The sequence below is a fragment of the Brienomyrus brachyistius genome, chromosome 14 (genome assembly GCF_023856365.1).
Source record: "Brienomyrus brachyistius isolate T26 chromosome 14, BBRACH_0.4, whole genome shotgun sequence".
Lineage (NCBI taxonomy): Eukaryota > Metazoa > Chordata > Actinopteri > Osteoglossiformes > Mormyridae > Brienomyrus > Brienomyrus brachyistius.
Window position 1 is genome coordinate 17858854 of NC_064546.1, and position 22697 is coordinate 17881550.

The 22697-nt window shown below is 43.2% G+C and overlaps 2 protein-coding genes and 1 long non-coding RNA gene across 4 annotated transcripts in view; 2 read left to right on the top strand and 1 right to left on the bottom strand.

Annotated features, from left to right (window-relative positions):
• Positions 1–1173: 1173 nt before the first annotated feature.
• Positions 1174–15604, bottom strand: inf2 (inverted formin 2). Its single transcript, XM_048974357.1, has 5 exons — positions 15431–15604; positions 5576–5989; positions 4656–4771; positions 2709–2868; positions 1174–1211 (listed from the first exon to the last, which is right to left on the bottom strand). The coding sequence occupies exons 2-5, from the start codon at positions 5970–5972 to the stop codon at positions 1174–1176; spliced, it is 711 nt and encodes a 236-aa protein (XP_048830314.1). The 5' UTR covers positions 5973–5989; positions 15431–15604.
• LOC125707312 (uncharacterized) lies at positions 1396–5582 on the top strand. Its single transcript, XR_007382255.1, has 3 exons — positions 1396–1826; positions 2676–2892; positions 5101–5582. It is a non-coding gene; the product is annotated as an uncharacterized LOC125707312 (long non-coding RNA).
• Positions 15605–19360: 3756 nt separating the features above from the next.
• dnajc17 (DnaJ (Hsp40) homolog, subfamily C, member 17) overlaps positions 19361–22697 on the top strand; it is a 34191-nt gene continuing 30854 nt past the window's right edge. For both annotated transcript variants that reach the window (XM_048974587.1, XM_048974588.1), the window contains exon 1: positions 19361–19550. In XM_048974587.1, the coding sequence (XP_048830544.1) occupies positions 19473–19550 (78 nt within the window). In that variant the 5' untranslated portion in view covers positions 19361–19472. The remainder of the gene's footprint in view (positions 19551–22697) is intronic.

Here is a 22697-nt window from a genome sequence, read left to right on the forward strand (position 1 = left end):
AAATAAAACCTCAGGTGGGGACATGAAGGGAAGGACTCACTGTCCTGTGCCAGCAGCATGGCCCGGTTGATGATGGCGTCCAGGGCCTGCCACACATCCACCCGCTCCGGGCTCAGCAGCAGCAGGGCCTGCAGGATGGAGAGCAGGTGCAGGGAGATGGGGGAGCTGCTGACCTGCAGCGGGGGAGGGAGGGGGGAGGGAGAGGTGCTGCATTAAATGGTTTCCAGGCAAGGAGCGGGATCCACCCAGCTGACCTGGCTCAGTAACAAACCCATTCTCACAATGCCTTCTGAAGCTGATGTGTGTTATATCAGGAGAGCTTTTAACTTTGTGTCTAACCAGGTCTTGCTGAGGTATTAGAAGCCAAACTGTCCTGTTGAATGTCCACATAATAAATAAATCCCATTTGTGATGTGACCGCCATCATCGTGTGATTTTAAGGAATGATGCAGCAGTCTGACCAAAGTCTGCAAATACGTTGCTGATAAATTCACACGTACGTTACTGATTCTCAGCAGGAATATATCAGTCAGAACATCTCCCGGTGCCAAAACCTACAGTCTCACAACCCCACAGCTTATCATACTGCCAGAGTCTAATGCAATTAGCTGGAGACACCATCTACAGTGCTGCGTGGGTAGTGTGTGATGGAGCTGTCATTCACCTTGTTGAAGAGGGTGGTGAAGACCTCCTGATGATTTCCCATGTCAATACCCCCATAGAGCCTCATAATTTCTTCTTCATCTTCAGCCATGGTCTCCTCAAATGCTTCACACTGAATGATCAGGTCAGCATCCTCTTGCTCCCTGTAGACAGACAGACAGACAGACAGACACACACACACACACACACACACACACACACACACACACACACACACACACACACACACACACACACACACACAAACTAAGTACTCATCCCAAAATTGGTAAGTACATAATTTGTCATTATGTCATCTGCCTTAAAAGTCATTACGTGTTGCATTCATTTAATTTGTAATCTCTGATACTGCAACTCCACAGAACAAAACGTCAACGTAAACCAATTTTATTGCGTCTAAGTCACTGGATCGATAACGCGTGCACGCAAAATAATGAATAAGTAGATAAACATACGGATTGTTTAAAACTTAAGACGACGACAAGAACTATACGCAGACCAAACACATACTCACCTTAATTTAGGCAGTATGTCCAGCAACTGTAACCCTATAAATGAAAACAGCAGCACATCATAAACAGTCATACAATATTACTGTAAATCCTACATTTTGGTTGATATCAAAAATCCAACCTGAAATCAACAGCTTGCATGCTTCACCCAGGGTCACGTGACGGCCATTAGCGCCTCGCCGCCGTACAGGTGCGCGCGATTAAGGGCTGTTTCGTGAAAGCAACGGCGCTTTTAGTTTGCTCGCTGATGGCATTTCACCGGCAAATAAATTGCTTTTATTTGGCTTTAAAACTGTGCAATTCCAGGAACTAAGATGAAACCGTATCGTAAACATAGTAGAAACTAATATATCAGTTATATTTATTCTGGGGCGTTGCTCGGATCCAGAGACCTAGTCTGTCTCTGGTCAGCCCTAAAGTAGTAATGCGGTCATGTATGGAGTTTTTTCAAACATCTGAGCCGAGCAAATCATTCGGGACTTCAGCTTCTGACGAGTCTGTATTTAACTGTCGTATACATCTTTGGATAATAATATCGATACGAATAATATCGATTTATGATTTCCATAAAATGAAAGCAGTCTCTCTTACGAAAAAGAAGCATATTTAAGTGTATTCTATAAGTATACTTCTTCTAAACTAAAAAAATTAGTAAGTATACTCTCAGTAAACGTCTTATGTACTTAACAGAGATATGCTAAACAAAGTCTGACTTAAGTATACCTGGCTTAAACTGACATGTATTGAGAAAAGTCTAACTTGTATGTAAAATGTATTTTATCATTAATTTTGGCATTCAAAACAATATTTGTTATTTTGAGTAACTAAGAGAAAAACTCTATGTTTTGCAAATTGCAGATTGTGTTATCGCTATTATCGCTGTTATCGCAACATATCGCTATTGTGTTGTTTGTAGCAATTTCAGGTATGAAATTACAAATAACTAATATTACTAAATAAATACACTTAATATATATACTTTAATAAACTAAAGATGAGTCAATTTAGTCCCAAGAAGTATACTTAATAAAACGAACTTTAAGTATACTTTTTTTTAGTAAGGGAGCTAACATGCTAGGTTTCATACTTTACAATTATGTGTAAATTTATAATAGAATTGCACAAAATGTAATATTTAACTATTCCAAAAACCATAGCTCAAGTTGTTTTCTGTTTTGAACGTGAATAACTGGTTAAGAACACTGCGTTCCTTAAGTAGGACAGTCATTTTAATCAGGAGTCATATCTGGAGCAAAAAAACAGATAAGAATTGTGCTCTCAGACTGTAATGGTGATCTCCCCTAGATTCAGGGCAGTCCTAAATTAAGGACGACCAAGTCAAACGGTTTTGTGGCAACTGTGTTCCTAATCAACCTACTTCCCCCCATCACTAGGTTATTTTGGGGTAGGAAGAGGGGCTTTTTTTAACCACAGTGTGCTCGTAAGAAGTTCCGCATGTCAGACGAGCTGATTTTCCTTGTTTTCCCTTTCGGCTGCCAGGGCAGTGAGGCGAGGCAGTGGGCCGGGGCATACCGATGAACTCCTTGCGCAGTTTGTCCCTCTTGCGCAGGTCCTCGACCCCCAGGATGAGGGCGTTGACGAAGCTGAGCAGAGTGACCATGTACGGGACGTTGTCCGTGCCCTGCAGCTCGCTCATGATCATGCTAAAGCGGTACTGTTGGGTCTTCACGCTCTGCCAAGACACGGACGCACACAGGTACAAACGTGCAAAAGAGGCTTACATGTAAACACATTTTCTGATGAATCATTTGTGTGCATTACTTCCAGTCTGTATTCCTACCCCTGGCTGAATTATGTGGTACAATAATACTGGGTTGCATGGTACAAACCAACTAGAGTGGTGGACTTAGGCTGCTGGAAGGGCAGGGGCTAAAAAATAAAAAAGGCACCTATTACATGAAGTGTACTCCCCCTTCCCCCGGCCCTAGTAGAATGGTACGCCCTGTATGGTGAAGTAGTCTCATTTTCATCACTGGAAGGGCACCCATCAGAGATACTTTCTCTATATTACAAGGGCACTTTATCATGCTTCCTCACTGGGAAAGGCACCCCAATGCACTTCATGAGTTTTTTTCCATTAGAAAGGCACCCAAAGGGCACCTCAAGTTTACTCAATTGTAAGGGCACCTTATATGGCACTGCATCGCATTTCCTCCACTGGAAGGCCATCCATTTGGACAACTCCCCACATTCTCACATATACACCCTATACAGCACTGCATCGCATTTCCTCCACTGGAAGGCCATCCATTAGGACAACTCCCCACATTCTCACATATACACCCTATACAGCACTGCATCGCATTTCCTCCACTGGAAGGCCATCCATTAGGACAACTCCCCACATTCTCACATATACACCCTATACAGCACTGCATCGCATTTCCTCCACTGGAAGGCCATCCATTAGGACAACTCCCCATATTCTCACATATACACCCTATACAGCTCATTTTATCCACTGCAGAGGCACCTATTTGGACACTTCATCATGTTTTCTTGCCGCTTAGGAGTACCCTTAATAGCACTGCATCCTATTTCCTCCACTGGAAAGGGTACCCTTTGGGACGCTTAATCACGTAGGGGTACGATGGAGGGAACTTCATAACAGCACCCATTTGCATTGGAATTGCACTGTTTAGACCATTGTAAGACCATTGTTTTCCCCACTAGGAGGGCACTCATTAATGTACTTAGTGACATTTTCTTGATGTGTAGGGCATGTCATCATACTGTCTCACATGAAGGGGGCAACCTAGACAGCAGTCAGTTTTTTTCCATTAATAGGCAGCCAATAACAGTATTTTCGCCTATCTAGATGGCACTTTAGCAATATTTTTTTAACAATGAGGGCACCAAGGAGGCAGTTCTCCCCCTGCACCCCCCTGAGTCCACCAGTGCCAGCAAGGGCCTTTTTGTAATCAACTTGTACTAATGTATTTACATTGAACCGTGTCACGTTGGGTGTTGACATAGTCATCTACACACAAAACTGGTTGCTTGAGAAAGCTGTAGTCTTCCAAGCTTTGGTTCTGATGTCAGTTAAATGTGTTATCCATGAAAAACACTGTGTCAAGATTTCTAATTTCTCTGGCTTGTTCCAAACCCTTCAAATGTGGCTAAACCTCAGATATAGTTTTTTTATCCAAAAAAGGTAATATTTATCTTTTAGTAGTCCAATGGTTCTCAATCCTGTTCCTTGAGGATCCCCTGCCAGAATGATTTCATTCCGACCCACACTACTTTCAACCTGCCACATCCATTACTAGCCTATTAAGGACCATTTGAGCCTGATTAAATGATCTGAGCCTGATGAAATGAAAACATTCTGGCAGGGGGTCCTCCAGGAACAGGACTGAGAACCATTGGATTAGTCAATTAGTCATTAAAGCAGCCTACGTGATACTTGAGTTTGCCTGTAGATGACACCACCTCAATCAGCACAGGGTAGGAACTTACCCTGTAGTGGTCCAAAGCATCCAATGCCAGGTTGTACCCGTCCACTGAATACACACTGAGGGCGGCTAGCAGCTCAAACACCTGTTTCTTCACCATGGTGTTGGAGGTGTCCAAAGCTACAAGAGAAGATGAGAAGGTCACATGTTGCCTCACACCCTACCTCATCGTGGGTCCTTATAAGGCCTAGCTCTCGCTTCCACTTTCTCCCCTATTTGAACTTTGCTACTCTGCAAATGGATGGCTTTGATGTGCACATGATTACCCCAAGCAGCTCCCTTTCCAATTTAATAAGTAAAGTGAGCCTTGCATTTTGCTCCGCACAGCTGGGTACGACTTGATTGGAATCATGAAAAGTATGCAGTGTTTGTTTGGATTAATGTGGCGGTTCATAAAAATTCAATGTTTGTATGATGGATTTCTACTTGGTCTCTTTTCCCCATTCTAGTTTTAATCTCTGTAGGGCAAGCTCAACAATAGACTAACAAAGGAGGGTAACAAAGGGCTCAGCTTGTTGTTGCTTCTCAAACAAAGGTCTCCTCAGACGACACATCCAACAGGCACTCTGCTGTATCCTTCAGCCCGTTTCTAAGTCACCGGTTGCCATGGGCTACATATCTGTAGATACCTCAAAGGCAAATCCTACACCATTCGTAGACATATCTGTGGGAGATCTGACAGGCTATCCTGTCAAGCCTGAGGTGCTTTTGGAAGAGGTAGCTACCTTCAATTAGTGATGGGGAAAAAGGAAAGGGTTCTAAATGAAGTGTGTGGGGGTAGTGGTGCATTGCTATTGGCTGAGTGATTTAAGCCATTTTGTATTGGCTATACTTTTGGTTCCTATTGGGTTAAATCAGGCAGGGGGTGTCACCACATTGTAGACCCGTTTAAAAGGAGGATTCTGCTCAGGAAATCCCACCCACCTTGAGACAGCTTACGCACGTAACCCTCGTTGTCCACAATGAAGTTGATGCCGGCGGAAGAATTCATGACTGCGCGCACACAGCTGACGCAGGTGAGCTGCAGCAGCGCATCAGCGATCCGCGAGCAACCGCGGCCCGACAGCCGGTCCAGAGCCTCCAGCAGCAGGTCCAGGCCGCTGAGCTCCAAGAACTGCACCATCCAGGCCTGGTCGCTGCCTTCCAAACGCTTCTTCAGGCCTGAGTAGTTGACCACGGTGGGCACCTGCAGCAGGCGGATGCAGAGTTCCGCATCTGCATTCTCCAGGTTGGCCTCTGGCTGCTCCGTGTCCTGGGAGGAGCCGAGGTGGCCCCGGACGGCTGCCCATTTGTTCTGGGCCTTTGCTGATTGTCCCAGCATGCCTGCGAAGACCGGACCTGCAGAGAGAAAGAAAACCAGAGGCTTTAATCCTTGGGCGGAAGGAGTTTATTTTCAGATGATGTCCTCAGATGCAAGTGATGATGTTATGCAGAACCTTCCCAACCTCCTCCTCCTACCTTGTGAGTGATACCAGCCTTTCTAAGGCAACAAACCATGTTTGAAAACAGCGAGTCAGGAGCCAGAACATGGAGATGAACGACTTGGTTCCTTGATTATCTTACCTTGTGGCGGCCTGATTGCTCTGTCTTTTGGTGCCTCTCCACTGGCATACACAAACTGAACTGTACCCGAGCTGTACTGAGCTGCGTACTGGGTAAAGGCACTGCAGAGTTTGGAGAGCGACAGTAGTAAAAGCGAAGAGATGCTTATTTACTGTTCGCATAGTGTACATCATGATTTACTATGTGCTAATTTATGCTAGCATGTCTGTGAGAATCACCACATTATGTTAGCATCAAATATTAGCGGAATTAGCATTCGCTTTTGTATGACAAACCCATTCCGTTCACTGCCCTGCAGTACTTTTCCAAGTACATGGTTGGAAATTCCCAAGTGGCGAGTTATCGGGAATGCACAATTACATTGTGATGTGCGTTGCGACTATTAATGAATAATATATGGAATATGCCCTATTTCCCTTCAAATAATCCACACATGTCAACGCAGAACGTCGGTGTCTGCCTGCATTTCAACCAATCAGATGGTGGTGATGCAGCCAGCTCAGTCTTTCTGTTAGACAGGGCCATGTCAGCGTGGGTGGGGTTCAGTTCTTGGTCGCAAAGCGCCATTTGTTTGCTGCAGCCGTACTGTGTAGCGTGGCACCTTGCTTTGTCGTCACAATAGGGGGTGTCATGTGCGTGATTACAGGAGGTCACACATGCTGTGATTTCTGACTTACAAATGAATATAACAAGAAGAAATACAGCAGAATAATACAACAAAATCCCATAGCAGGTAAACGCGGGTGTGCTGGCGCAGGTTGATTGCCAGAAAGCTTAACGTTCTCCATCAGGGGTCATAAAAAAGACAGAACATAGTTTATTCTTGGAAGCTGACCGACCCCTTTCCAAAACCCCCGGCACTCCACGGCCCTGTGGGATGTTGGCCACGGACTGGTGCTGGTCCTCAGACTGGGGGTCGGGAACCACTGCTCTAGATGACTGAGCTGCAGACATTTTTGCTGCTCGAAATCAAGCAGGGGGCCTGTACAGACACATTTTTATCACATGAGAAAATGGCCCTGTAGTATTTCCAGTAGTATTAGGGGCACAAACCTGAGACCAATTCCTCACAGACTGAGGTAATGTTACAAATATGAATCCTTTTCAGACGAGCCCCTAAAGCGCAGGAACGCCAAAAGCAATACGGGAGAACATGTGGGAAACTCAACTCCTCTGTTCACGGACACAAGACGGTATCACAGATGGTCAGAGGCAGAAGATGCGTTCATAGGTAACATTACGGGCACTGACAAGTAGGACGAGGGGATGGGCTTAGAAAGGGAAGGATGAGTCAGCTTGTTGGAGTATGAGCTGGTCAGGGATGGTGCCGGAGCCAAACCTGCCACTCGAGCACCCTGGGGTGCCACCAGTTCATCTCAGATGTCAGGTATCATCAAGGTTGGGGGAGAGGTGGATCATTTTTTTCAAGGGCACACAAAACAGATAAATACCCTTCAAGCTAAAGATAACTAACCAACATGAGTTCGACAAACAAACATATTTTTGTAATGCATAAACTGTGCTGCTTAATTTCTTTAATCACCAGGCATTACATTGTCCTCCTGCAGTCCATTAAATATGCAGTTCATTAAAATGCCGTTTCCATAACTGCCTTTATTGTGTGACTGTATGTGTGTGAACATGCCATCCAGTGACACCCCTGCCACGTGCCCATTGCTTCCTGGAATGCATCCCAGGCTCACAGTGACTTAAGAAGATATGAAAGAATGGGTGGATGTTTAAAAAGGGAAAGGAGGTTGTTGACACTGATGACATCTCTGCAAGCTGCAGACCTTGCCTTGCTGCTTACAGCAGGCTGTGCTGAGTGGGTGGTTTGAGGCTCTGCTGAATGGCGTCTGTGCACTGTAGGCTTGCTGGAACACATAGAACACAAGAGGGCTTTATCACAGCGGGGCACATGGGGGGGTGGGTCTGACAGCCCTGCTCATTTTGACGCGGCAGCAGCCCTCTCAGCACCAGTCTTGCCAAGTACCCAGTCCTGATAGAGACTTTGAGGCTGGGGGGGGGGGGGGGGGGTCTCACAGAATCAGCTATTCAGGCTGGCATGTAAACAAAAATGGACTTTATGCACCAATGGTCAGCAGCTGACAACGTGGTGGGAAAGCGGACGCTAGTCCATATCACACGCTCACATGCATAGACAGGATGTTGAAAGAACAAGTGCAAAAAAAAAACCAAAAACTGGGAGGAGGTTAAGAGTACAGATATGAGAAGAATGTTTAGTCATGGTTGAGTCCACAGCCATGAACGTTCAGGGGTGTGTTCTGACAAAACAACTCAATGTTTGAATTTAATGTTCTATTTCCTGAAAACTGGACATGGACTGTAGACAAGATATGGAAACTTACAATTAATTCCCAGATGAAAAAAACCTATAACCTACTGTAGTGAGATACAGGCACATGCTCATTAAATTCTGTACTAGTGAAACGGAGTACTATGCATCAAACTGTATAGTTCATAGTCCTTAATCTCCACCATATTACAAACAAACCTCAAAGGTTCCCAGCAAAGGAAGTGAGAGAAATGAAATTGCATCTTAATATGATATGATAATAAGTAAAACTAGATCAGGAAGCTCACAGTGTATGCGACACAGCTGGTTCATATCTCTACTGCTTCACTATGGTTATAAAGCCATTCAAATGGAAGCGGGTCATTTTGCCCTTGATTTCAGCCACTTTTACAGCCCGACACATGCTGTAAGTATGTTGGGGGAGACAGGAAATATCATGTGTACCACACTCACACCTTCCCAATCCAAAGATCACAGCACTCATGAGATACAGTCAAGATTGGCCCACTAGTGCTGGCTACACAGATGCAATAAAGAGTGGGTGACGTAGTACAAAATACCACTGGGTCACTCTCACAAACTTGACAGTTACAATGAAACAGTGTTTGTTTTTTTTGTGTACAACAATTGACATCACCTTAAGGATCCTTTGTACTGCAGTATGAAGGTATTTATAGTGCATGATAGCATCATATAGCATTCATAATGCATTATAAACATGGCTACAATGTCATGCCTTTTCATAAATAGTTAGCCATGCTTACAATAACATGTATGTGAAATGTTGCAGTATTGCAGGTCTTTCATCTTATAACCATAACAACCCATTTCCCAGGACACAATAAAATGCAAATGATGTAATGATAGAACAAACTTTGCTCCAAATCAGTCACAGACCAGCAGTCACCCCTGGGCTTCAGTGGGAATTCTGTTACTGTACCTACTGGGCATATTTCCTGTCTGGGATAAGGGAACATGAACTGATTTCAGGTTGTTTTTAGGCGACTCTGATGCTGGCCTAATTCCATCTGTCCTACAGCGGTACACTAAGCACAATAAAGCAATCAGAGTTCCCCTCCCACACCATCTGATACAGCCCGCAGAGCGAGGAGACGTGAATGAGCCAGTGCATCTGGCAGCATATGTGAAGCCCTTCCAGAGCTCAAGAGGGATGTGTGCTTTGAAGGAGAGGCATGCTAGATCTACGCTGAAGGGAAACGAAGTAAAATAATCACAGGAAGGACTGCGACTATCTGCTGCTGTTGTTATCTGCAGCAGATGAGGATGTTAGACGGAACAAGAAACTGTTTGTCTGTGTCAAGTTACCAGGATAAGAATCACCGTCCATGTATTGTCCTGAAATTATTCATGAATAGATGTGACGCAGAAGCTCCAATCATCGAAACAGAGCACTTCCTTTCATTTTGAACAAGAGGTCTCCACCACACCGAATTAAATTCTTAAGGACGGTGAACATACATGCGGGGGCAGATGGGCACTAGAGGGATGTTGCTGGCCCCCAGCCACAAGCACATCTCCTGAGTGAGCCATGCTGGTAGGCGTGTGGTTCCGCCTGCTGAATTAGGCAGTTTGGATGTGCACTGTCACATCAGTGGAGCTTTGGAATGTCACAGGAATGCACTTCCAGATTCTTATATTGCAGGTTATAATGTCCTGTGTGGAGCTTCTGGGTGCAGTAGTGACAGTAATGGAAGCTCTAACTCCTGTTCTAGGTCTCTCAGTGATCTACAGTGGTCTTTACAGAGGACTAACTGGTACGTCTCCCTCACAATGACTAACTTGCTCTGACAGCTAGTTTCACCACATATTCCCAACATCATAAGGACAGTCCAAAAGCAACCTTAGCGATTCACTTGTTCATACAGGCAAATTGTTCTCATGATGACATCTAAGTAATTTCAACACTTTCTCAGAAATGTGGGTAGTACGACCTCAGACCTCTCGATGGAATGTGTAGACCTTGGGCTCACGTGGCCTTGTTTCCTACTACTACTCTACCACTTCAGCGAGCAGAAGCATGGATACCTCCATTGTGCTACAGGGGAGACTCCAACACCCAAGTGACAAGCATTACATTATAGCATTATATGTTTTTTTGTCAGTTTTTGACATATTGCCATTTTTTTCTGTAATAAAAGTGTTTCATTTAATCCTGGGCAAGAGTTACAGGGATGACATAAACTGACAAAACTAACCAAAAATGAGCAAAAAAATATACGTCTTATCATGCAGTAAACCAGAAAGATTAAGAGTTATGCAGGTTTGTGTTCTTTGAATTTTTGGGATACCCATTTGAAGAAAATTGGTATAAAATCGTCAATGACATCATTTTAATAAGCCTAAAATGTGAAGCTAATGTCAATTTCTCTACATAAACACAAATACTGTATTTCATTGTAAAAGTTCCTGAGAATGACCCATATTTTAATATTTGATTAATGGTTTAACTTGTGATGTACAGATTATTAATTTCCCGCAAAGTACTACTTGCAAGGTAGAACAAGCAAAATTTTAATGCTTTCAAAAAGGATATATGCACAGATGGCAATAAGACCATTTTTTTTGCTCATATTATTCACCTATTTATGTATCAATATATCGCATAAGTGATTAATGGGTTAATGACGCCATACAACCTTAAAGGTAAATCGATGCGTTAACGCGATTATTTTCCTAGTCATAATAAAAATACATCTAAGCAGTAGACTTGCTTTACATGTTTTCCCTGTGTTGTTCATGCCATACGGTCTATATTTACAGCAGACTACAGTGGAGACTTTATTGTTTGGCAATAACTGGTGTTAATGATCAACATTATTACCTGAATATCCCACATCTGAAGTAGTAGTTTATATTTCCATCAGCTGAAATTGCCTTTGTGCAGCCACCGGGCATTTTGGTGTATTTACAGTTTTGATTCACTCTGAACTGAAAGGACATATATGGTCACCGCACCGCGACTGGGGTAGCTAACGAGACTCATAAACACGCACTCAGGCATGTGCCTGTAGGTTATAGGGTTTTTTCATGCACACGTACATATAATTAACCCGATGTAGCGAAAAGAAATATCAGCGCCATCAAGTTGGGCTGTCAAAATGTTGAGAAACAAATTGGTACAAATCCGGCACCGTCATAAAATATGCCGTAAAGTGCAATGCTGTACATGTGCAGACGTGCAAGGTAAAATCAGGCATGCACAATCCGATAGGTCACTTTAGGCACCTCTGGAGGTAATAAGGCAAAACTATTCAGCCTCCATAGAAGGAGGCATCTGACACAACTTTGCAAAAATATTAGTTTAATTCAGGATTTTATTATAATTTTGAAAACTGTCTTTAATGAAATGTGTTTTAAATGATGCTAATAGATGAGTCTATAGGCTTATTGGAGTCTTGACAGTACATTTCAAACTTGGGAAGAAAGGTCGCAATTCAGATCATGGATCATGATTGTGTGTTATAACGATTGCAATATGATCTTTTGGGAGGATCACCCACCCCTAGTAACAAGCATCTTCCCAAGAGATTGCCGCACGAGTATCCACCTAGAAAACACTCTGCTGTTTGTAAAGAAAGGACACATTGAAAACAGGAATTCAAGACATTCTGTGAAACCACACAGACACTGAATTCAACTCACAAGTCATCTTGCTATATAATGCAACTAGAGTTGCTTTGGGGGGGGTAATGTTTTTCACTCCCCCCTCCCCCATAAATGTACGTTAATTATAGTTTAAATAGTTAATAGTAAATAGTAGAAAATGTCGTTCATTTTCATTCAAATTGCTAAACTATTAAAAACTAATAGCTTACTGGCCCTTTGCACAAATCTCTAGTGACAGTGCTGTACGTCCCCCTGTTATGCATCGTAGTTTAGCTGGCTGCAGGAACAGGCCTTCCAGATTGGCCGAGCCAGTCCGACACGGCTAAAGAAGAGAGTTTGTGCATAGCTTGTTGTCTCAGCACATTGTTGATTCCATCACTGATAACCTGAATTAACAGGGTCGGGTGGAGGTTTCTGCACCATAAACGATTCCCTCTGGCTTAACAAAGGCTGACTGTACCTCCCTATCTTCTTTCAAGGCAAAACAGAATTTCAGGCACCGAAATCCATCATCAGTGTACCTCCGTATGCAGTCTGCTGTGAAGCGCAGCACTTATGTAGCAACACAAACTGCAACCAAAGCACCACCGTCTAGCAGAAATTCTAGTGTCATCTGCAGCAGCCACGCTCACTTTTTCCAAACTGCTCTTCCAGCGTCTAAATGTACCCTCAAGCAAAATTAGGCACCGGCAGCGATCGAAGTTCAGCCTGAACTTATAGTGAGATAAACATACGCTACATGGCCAAAAGTATGTAGACATCCGCTGTTGCACAACAAAGGAGCTCTGGAATGTCACAGGAATGCAGCTCAGCATTCTCACGCTGCAGGTCATAATGGCCAGTGTGGAGAGTGGTGGAAACCACAACTACTGTTCTAGGTCCCTCTGTAATCTACAGTGATCTTTACGGAGGACCAATAGACTAACTGGTGAGTCTTCCTCACAATGACTAATTTACTAAAGTTCCGGTGATGCTCTCGTCTGTGCTAGAGAAACAGGCCTTCTGTTTTACCCGAGCCAGTCACATGGTCAAAGAAGAGTTTTCATATGTAGCTTCCACAATACAAACAATTCCTTCTGGCTTACAATGGCTGACTGCACCTTCTTTACTTCTTTCAGGAATGGGTGTCGCTTAAATATGCAATTCCTCTTATTAATAGGTGTGTCCATAAACATTTGGCCATACAGTGCATACTGATGCAAGATGCTGATGGTCCTTAAGAAACATGAAATGAAATAACAAAGTATAAAGTGCAAATCATTCATATATATACTTGCTGACTAACAGTCAAACTTCAGTCACCGAAAACATTGCCCTCAGAATACATGGATATGACCCAACACTCAAATCTAACCATGGTGACAGGAGAAACATTACGGACACAACAAATGGCACCTTTTCAGCTCACGCTGCGCATCGCATTAAACAAACATACAGCAAGCTTACAGTTATAACAGAAGCCAGACATCCCTATGCAATGTAAATATTTAATCAGCTCAAACACAAAGTGGGGTTATGCAAGACGTCCACTCACATATGTTTATGTGTATTGATTATATATGTCTTATATAGATATTTATAAAGACGTTTTAGCTACCAAACATTTAAGTTCATTTCAACCTTTGAATTCATTCTCGGTTTACAGGAAACAAGAACACATTCCGAGGTTCATGCTTCTTCTTGCTGAACCAAGATCTTCTTAACGTCCAAAACGGAGCCCTATTTATATCTAAAGCAGTATTTGGCACTGGTGGCAGGACGTAGGATGAAATCCACTGGCTTCCCCAAACTGTTTGTGAGAACATGAGCAGTACCTGAAAGCCCAGAATTGTTACTCGCTTTGTCCCAGACACATGCTGGTCCCAGGCCTCGCTGTCCAGAGAGACTTCTCGTCTCTTAAAAGATCAATTCTAACAGTAAAATATCACTTTTTTACATTGTAATTTAAAATTGTATGTTATTTTAAGGAGCAAGATATGAGCTACTACCGGGGAGGGCCGCCCATGAGTGGAGAAAGGGGGAAGTTGCTCTTAGCCCCCCCCCCAGGCTCAGCAAGTTTTAAGATCGAGGTTGGGCCAGAACTGGATATTCGTGATTGGTATTGGCGATTCCAGCCTTGGAAGGAATTGAAAGTCAGTATCAGCCAATTGCCAAAGACTAAGCCTACTTCACACCCAGTCAGCTGTTCACCTGATTCTTCTCAACCCCCCCCTCCCATTTCAGGCATATGATTTTCGCCATGATTTTCTCATCATTTGCATTGTCGGAGATCCCAAAGGACAGAGACAGCAAATTGGTGGGACAATTAAGTGGATCCCAAGAGGAAAAATACAATAGGGAAATGCTTACTGCATTTAAAATGATCTTTTTACCATTTAATGGAAGTAGTATTATGAAGTTTAATAAAACTAGCATGCGAAGATGATTCTTATTAAATTATTCTCAAGGGTCTGTGGATGTGTCCTTAGAATTAGGCTGTATAACAGACAGAGGGCATATTTAATATTTAAACCGTTCGCTAATTCAAAATCTGTATTCATTTCCATGGGTAAACTGATGTTCATGCTGCTGTTTTATATAAATGTACCCCAATACGATCTTATTCTGGTTTCTTAATTCTGTTTACGTCCCCTTCTATTAATAGCATAACGGCACCCAAATATTAGCTTTATCTATAATATTATGATTAATGAGTGAATTGCTGTATTCTTCCTTTACTCGAAAATAGTGTACGTATTTCAAGTTGCGATTGTTCATTGAAGTAACACATAGATTGAGATGAACACATGCTAAGATTCGCCTTATTAGTCCAAATAAATCATTAATGTGGTAGCTATATATCTCGCTGGTCTGTTACACATCGCTGGCATGTTTCATCGCAGAGTTTACTGCAGACAAATTCTTCAAAATAGAAATGAACTATGTGTACATTTCGGAAAATCCGTTATGTGACTCAACCTTTCCCTGGAGTCAGCTGCTCCTTTTCATTACTCGTGGTTTAAGGAGAAGGAGCAGACGATACGTTACAAAAGCAGACAGTGTCCCCAACAAAAAGCGGCAGTATTTAATATTTATGGAACTAAATCCGGGCAGAAATCCGGCACAGATATTGCAATAAAAGTAAACAGAACAAAAAAAAATCTTAGTTCGACAAAACTAAAGAAAGATTATCTGCGAATCAAAGTTGCAACATTTCGCAACATTTAAATACTTTAGCAGTAAAATTCCGACGATAACTATTAACTTTGCTGACAATTCATATTTCGTCTTACCTTGTCAAAGCCTTGACATAAACTGCTTCAGTTAAAAACAGACCTTTTCCCTCAAAATCGTGTAACGGACTCCTTTTCAGAAGATTATATTACGCGAAGAAAGTCGATGTATTGATGGAAAGGAACCTCGTCCCGGTCAGACGAAGCGAATGTGCTCAGCCGCTCCCACATGGGAGTGACATCAGGAGCGCCTCTCCCACTCCCAGCGCCCAGCACCCGGCCCGTCCTCCTCCCTCTACTGCACCCCTGCGGTCAGCGGTGATGGCAAATAATTGTCATCAGCGTTTAACTGAGACATTTGCCATCGATATTAAAACCCATATGCTGTATATATTAAACTAAACAGGAATAAAATGTTTGGTTTATCTGGGTTTCTTATCTTTCCAATTGTGGACCTTTACATTCTGGCAGTGCTTCGTTCTGTATGATTGATTGCATTAGGAAAACGATTCTTTAGCAGCGAAAAAAACCGATGCATTCAAAGGCAAGAGTAAACAAATCCAGTTAAATACTTTTCAGCGTGTGTGGACATAGAGGTTTATATGTGGTTTAGGTGCACACAAATTATAATGTATTGTGACAAATATTAGTGATCACACAATAATACAGCAGTAGTAATATTCATCATCTGAAACCTGCCATGGGTGGGTTAGGGTGTTCCTAGGCAGGTGGAATTCAGTCCCACCCACTCAGTATTCACAGCCAGCGATAAAGTACAATAAAGGCACATTCAGTGTGTCTAACAGGTATGTGTGTGCGTGACCCTGGTCCTGGCCCGGCGAGATGGATGTCAGTCCCACCCATTCAGAGATGATAGGGAGCGATGAAATGATTGTGTCTGACAGGTATGTGCGTGCGTGATTAGATCAATCGGAGGAAATTGAGAAGCAAATAGATTTTTTCCCCCTCTTCGTTCATGTGGTCTTAGTAGTGTCACGAGCCATTTAGAAACTGATTTAAAAAATGTAATTTGAGTCGGTAGTGTGATTTTATCACCAAGTTATAAATTGTAATGGAACTGACCGATCTGATTTTTTTGCCATCCTGCCCTCGCGATGATTTCTGGCTCGCTATTGGTTTGACCCAACAATCCTCTGATTGTCCAGGTTCCTAAAACACTACATCAGTCTGACCAGTGTGCATACATGGATATACATAGTTTATTGATGCCAAGGGGTCTATCACAGCATGTTATGCTTCACATGCTGCACATCACAGTTAAGTATATTACCTCATACGCTTAGGAGAAGTATGAAGCAGTTTTACTGATTTAAACAGCTGAAAATTTCACTGAAGCCATTCAGGTTAAGTGAGTCCTTGTCCTTTGTTATGATACCTGTGGTCTCCTCTCTGTAACACCAGGACACAGAACATGCTGAAAATAGTACCAGTACCACTGCAGGCTCCATAGGCAGTCTCTTGAGTAATACAGGGCATGTACATGCAATCACATCCATTCGCGCATTTTGACTTTGTCTCTCACATTGTTTTTTTTTTCTTTCACCACATTTTGGATTACAATCAGAGACTTTTTGAGTCAAGCTCAAACAGGCCTAAATAGCAGAGATGCTCCTCCACAGACCCAAATCCCATGCTGGAGACTTGGCTTGTGTTTGGTGTAAGGCCATTCGTACCCCTAGGAAACCTCCCTATGTGAGACCCAGAAATTAATAAACAGACCTTGGTTCAGAGTATAGGGGCGGCATGGTGGTGCAGTGGTTAGCACTGTTGCCTCACACCTCAGTCTCCGCCTGAGTCACATGTGTGCGGAGTTTGCATGTTCTCCCCATGTCGTCGTGGGGTTTCCTCCGGGTACTCCGGATTCCCCCCACAGTCCAAAGACAAGCTGAGGCTAATTGGACTTGCTAAATTGCCTTTAGGAATGCGTGTATGAGTGACTGGTGTGTGAGTGTGCCCTGCGATGGGGTGGCCCCCCATCCAGGGTTGTTCCCTGCCTCGTGCCCATTGCTTCCAGGATAGGCTCCGGACCCCCCGAGACCCAGTAGGATAAGCGGTTTGGAAAATGGATCGTTGGATGGTTCAGAGATGTCCAAATGTCTTGTTTATAAATAATACTGATATTAATAAGTGCTGGGAAACATAAACAGCGTGAAACAGCACGTCTGCTAAAATGTCAGCCCTGACAATAGTGCAATATTGATTTCTGCTTTGGCTCAGTGCACATGTGGGTTTTACGTGCCACTGCTGAATTGTTGTGCCTCAGCCGATATTTAAATGCGATGTATTAGTTTAAAAAAAAAAAAATGTCCAAAACTGCTGGCAGCATTCACAGTAAATTGCAGACCCAGTTTGGCGGCAAACTATTTGGGGCTGCTTTTATTATTTTTTTTTTTGTGATTAACTTTTTACTAACAGCTTTGGAGAACCAACAGAACATTAACACAAAAACACTGACCGTCATCGCATTAAAACTGGAACGCAGAACCAAGGAAAACAACTGCTCAGCACGTTAGACAAGAGATACGTGAGGGAACTGGTGCATTGAGATAATATATAAACACACACATACATACATACATGCATACATATATACACATATATATACGGACATGCAGAGACATTTACTATCGATCTCATAAATTTCCATCACTATGTTTGTCCACTCAGTTACAGTTTTGGGCTTCGTCAGGCTTAGACTGGCTGTTGAAAACTCCAAATTAAACACATTTATCTGCTTATTAGCCCAATATACTGTTCTTCACTGCTGCGAAGTCACAAAAAATTAACACTAAAAAAACAGTATCATCATTTAGGGCTGCTTTTGATCATCTTCCTGGCATTCAGGAAGCCGTGAAACTATCTCATATCTTCAAACAGGCTGAGTCATTTCTCAGCACCACTCTCCCAGTCGCATATCTGACATTCCAAGATTCCTCGTTGAATATTAGGGCAGCATTGACCTGCTGCGTGTCTTATCTTGTAAGAAAAACAACGAGAACAAAAATGACCAGATGACCAGGTAAAAACAGGGTTAAGGCATTCTTGGAATGTGCATCTGCATTGGAGGAAGAAGATTCTTATTAAGAGATCTGTCAGCAGCAGCAGTTGACTTGGAGCTCTTCTGAATGAATTAGCTGTCCACAGCAGCCTGCAGATGACTGTTTAGTTTCAAAGAAAACTAAAGCTTGAATCGCTTGGCCTTCATCCTTGTCATTGACTTTTGGCCTGCACTCAAAAATACATTTCTTTGAAATGTATTTGGAATGAATCCGTCCCAATGCGCATCATTACAGTATAAGGAGGAGATCTATAGTGTTATCAATCCATAATATAAAATGACATCAGATACAATGAAAAAGACAACAGAATAAACAAAGCCCAATACCCAATTCTTATTTACTTCTGTCCTGCTTTTTTCTGTGATCGCTAATTTGGGAGTCATTTCAATTTTTGAGATAACAGGAAAATCAAAGTGTGCAAAATAACAGCAAAATTATTGTTACCTCAAGTGGGTTGATGAAAAAAATGGTACATTACCCATTCGCTTTCATTTCAATACATATTAAAAACGTACAAAAATTGTATATAATTGGGCTGCAACGTTCCGTGATAGGTCCAAAAAGGTGATGCAAATATCTTTTGGAAGGTGTTTATTCGTATTTTCAGATAATTGCAGTTTTTGTCGCCATCTGGTGTTAGAAACAGTGCCATCCTCCTGGTCTCAACTTCTTCGGAAGTGCGCAGGATTTCTTCTCTAATGTGAAAATGTATTCGTTAATAGGCCTACGTCATCTTCAGTTTCGTTTATTTAGGTATCACGAAGAACTCGTTATGCGCAGAGAATAGTACACAGCAAGGCGGAGCGTGTGTCTCACCATTATTTCTAATTATTATTGGAATTTTTAATTTCGCTGCAAACATTACTTCCGCTGATATGTATAATACTACATTTCCCAGCACGCAGTGTTTCCCGGAAGTGGTTGTGTGAGAGTTGAAGGGTTAAGACGCCGAAGAAATACATGCTGTAATTTTTGGACTACCGAACTGGACACTATTATTTAAAATACGTTTCGTAGCGAAAATGGCAGCGGCGAAGGAATTGTTGCAAATGGATCTTTACAGTTTGCTTGGGGTGGAAGAAGGAGCCACCGAAAAAGAGGTGTGAAATTTTAATAAAGACTTGCCTAGCTTCTAAACATTTATGAAGTTAAATGTTCCGTTACAGTGCGGGCCAACATGATAAATGAGGAGCCCTAAAACAGCAACTGAATGAATTCACTTATTTTCTTTGGTTTTATTGGCACGTCAGTCAATCAGTCAGTCAGTCGACTAGTACCACGATAAAAACAGATCATGCTGGATATTTTTCTATACGTGCTTAGTCGATGGTTCTCTTATTCCCGTTAATTGCTGCTGTGAGGATTTGTGTTTTGGTTAGTTTGGTATCAGACTGCATCGGTCAGCCTTCCAAATTACCTCTCGGCTTATGTAAAATTGCACGCACAGATCTTTACAGAATCATTTAGAAAATCGCAGAATTAAGGATCGGTTGCAATTGAGCAATACACGCAACACACAAGTTTTAACGGTATTGGTGACATTAAAACTAAGACCCTGGCGAAAACTGTTTATGTTCATTGTATTAGCTGTATTATGTAATTTTAGAACTCGCTTCATCTCTGCCACTTTACCAGTCTCGTAAACGCTGCATTTTTCAATAAACCTGTTGGCCACTAAGGGGCGATGTTACCACATGTAGCACATTTTTACATTTTTTTGAGGGAATGCTTCGGAACCGCCACGTGATTGACAGTTCCTACGGTAGCTGCGACGGGATGAGGGAATAAACGTGTCACTAAAGACAATCCTGCATTCCCCAGCACCCGGCTATTCTTAGGTCCAACGTGAAAATGGTCTCTTGTCACTGGTTAATTCTCAGGCAGAGGCTTGTGAGAATCTCACAATCCTCAGGTAGTGAATCTCATGCGTCTGGATTTCAGTCTTGGGAGGTTGTCTTTTTGCATGAGCAATATGCAGGGCTTGTAAACTTCCATGTTTGCCTGCTGTCGCTGCAGGCTTTCAGTTGTCCATTTGCAACTGGAACAGAATGTCTTGTGCATGAGTGCATGTGGAAATTGGGGGCGCCAAGGGGACACCCCCCCCCCCATCCCCCTCACACTCCCTTTGTCCCGCCACCTTCCCAGCTTTTTTCTGTTCCACCGCCAGACAGATACTTGCGGGCTGCCAACTCGGTACTATTTGTGTTTGTAATCCTGAAAGCAAAGTGGTCGTTTTTGCGGTAAGGTGGTATTAATTTCTGAGTCACGTCCTGCTAGGTGGGTGTTCTCCCGGGGAAGTCTCTGGGTTAGGGTGTTTGGATAACGGTGAAGCTCTCTAGTTTGGGCTGACACTGGCTGCAGGTCCCTGTTGAGTGGGAGGGGGGAGATCCAGGACCCAGTCCCTTAATCGGCATGTCTGTGTGGCCGTTGCAGCCTCGTCACGGCACTGACAGGCTCTTCCAGGAACTTACTAATCCAGCTTCAGCCACAACTCATTAAGGCCCCTTTAATTGAAGTACTTCCTGCTGCCTGCAGTGTTTCAAATTAGCATCGTCGTTACTGTGGTATGAGTGCGCTCCCTTTTCGGGCTTAGTCACGCTAACGGATGGGGCCCTGGTGTGTTAGTGGTTTGCGTAGCATGAACAGGCTATGGTTCACTGGTCTGCTTCGCTGAGGTTTGGTTATTATGTATTTGCTCAGAGCAGCAGGTGGTCACGCAGTTAAGGATGTGATCGCTGGCTCACGCTCCAGGAGTCAATCTGCTGTTGTACCCTAAAGCACAGTACATAAATTGAATTGCATTATGTAATATCAAACTGGATAACTGGCTCAAAATGTATAATTATAACTCTAAACGATTTTTGGATAAAAGCCACTTGTCAAACAAAAATAATTGAGCTTTAGTATCTCCACCAAAGAACACCTGTAAGATCAGGTTCATGGGGCACCTGGAGGTTCCCTCCGATGTTGGCCTGGTTTTCCTGGTCTTGTTACTGAAGATGAGCACAATCAAGGGGAAAAGGCTGACAATCTCTAATGCAGCCCAATCAGTGGAGCTGCTAATCAGCCTACTATTGAATGCAGTTCAATTTATTTTTATATAGCGCCTTTCACAAAAGTCTCGCCCCAAGGCATGGGTGCATTGTGATACACTACAACATCATTAGGAGAGAATTATATAAAAACAGGGAAAAGGAAAGACAAAAAAATGTAAAAAGCCAGATGACAATGGAGGAGAGGAACCAGAAACAACCAAGTAAGGGGGGAAAAAAAACGTCTGGGGGTCTAATTGGCTGACCACCCCCCGGGCATGCTAACATTACTGAAAGAAGAAGGAGGGCCCTTGCTTGCTAAAAGCCACTATAAGTATTTGTGTGAATCATATGGTCACTTACAAGTTCTTTCCTGAAATGTGTCTGTTCTCCCCATGCCTCTGTGTTTCCTGTCCTTACTGATAACTTGCTGCATGTCAGATTTGTTAAGGACAGCCTGATTGGCAGGCAGACAGTTGACAGGCCCAGCTGCCATGTGGGCAGCACTCTCACATGTGACCAGTGCTAATCAGAAGCACAGAGGGCGGTAATGACAGCAAGGTGCAGGCCAGTCTCCTCGAGTGACAAAGGAGAACCAGGCATTGCTCAATGGGGATCCTAGAGCATGTTGTGTTAGCTAGTGTACACTAGGGGGAGTCTGAGTTATGATTTTTTTTTTCTTCATTGTCTCCTGTGTTTAATCCGAATTTGCTGTCTTCTGATCAAGTAGGTGTCCTGTTGTAGCCAATGTGCAGTTCCGGGGCCATTAACAAACGTCGTACCAGAGGGATTTTGGGCTTTTACGTCAACAGGGGGCAGCATGTTGCTCAGTGGGTTAAGCCTCTGTGTTGAAGGTTGCTGGTCCTAGCCCAGCTTCGGCAGAGTACTCACATCTGCGGGCCCTTAACCCCTAGCACCAGGGGCGCTGCATGTTGGCGAACCCTGTGCTGTGACCCCCCCCAAACTATGGAGAACAAGATGGGGCAGACGAAGGGAAGAATTCCAGCGTAGCCTGTACCAATACTTGTGCAAAGGGCGAATAAAGGATTTATTTATCAACACGGAATGTGTGCAGTAGCAACAGTGATAAACTCAATAGGGTTGGTTCTTATCTTGCAGCAGAACCATTGTACGAGGTTGTTACTACCGCCATGGAGCTAATACTGTGATCTATGGTGCACCCACCCTGCAGGCCGGTCGAAGCACAGGTGGAGA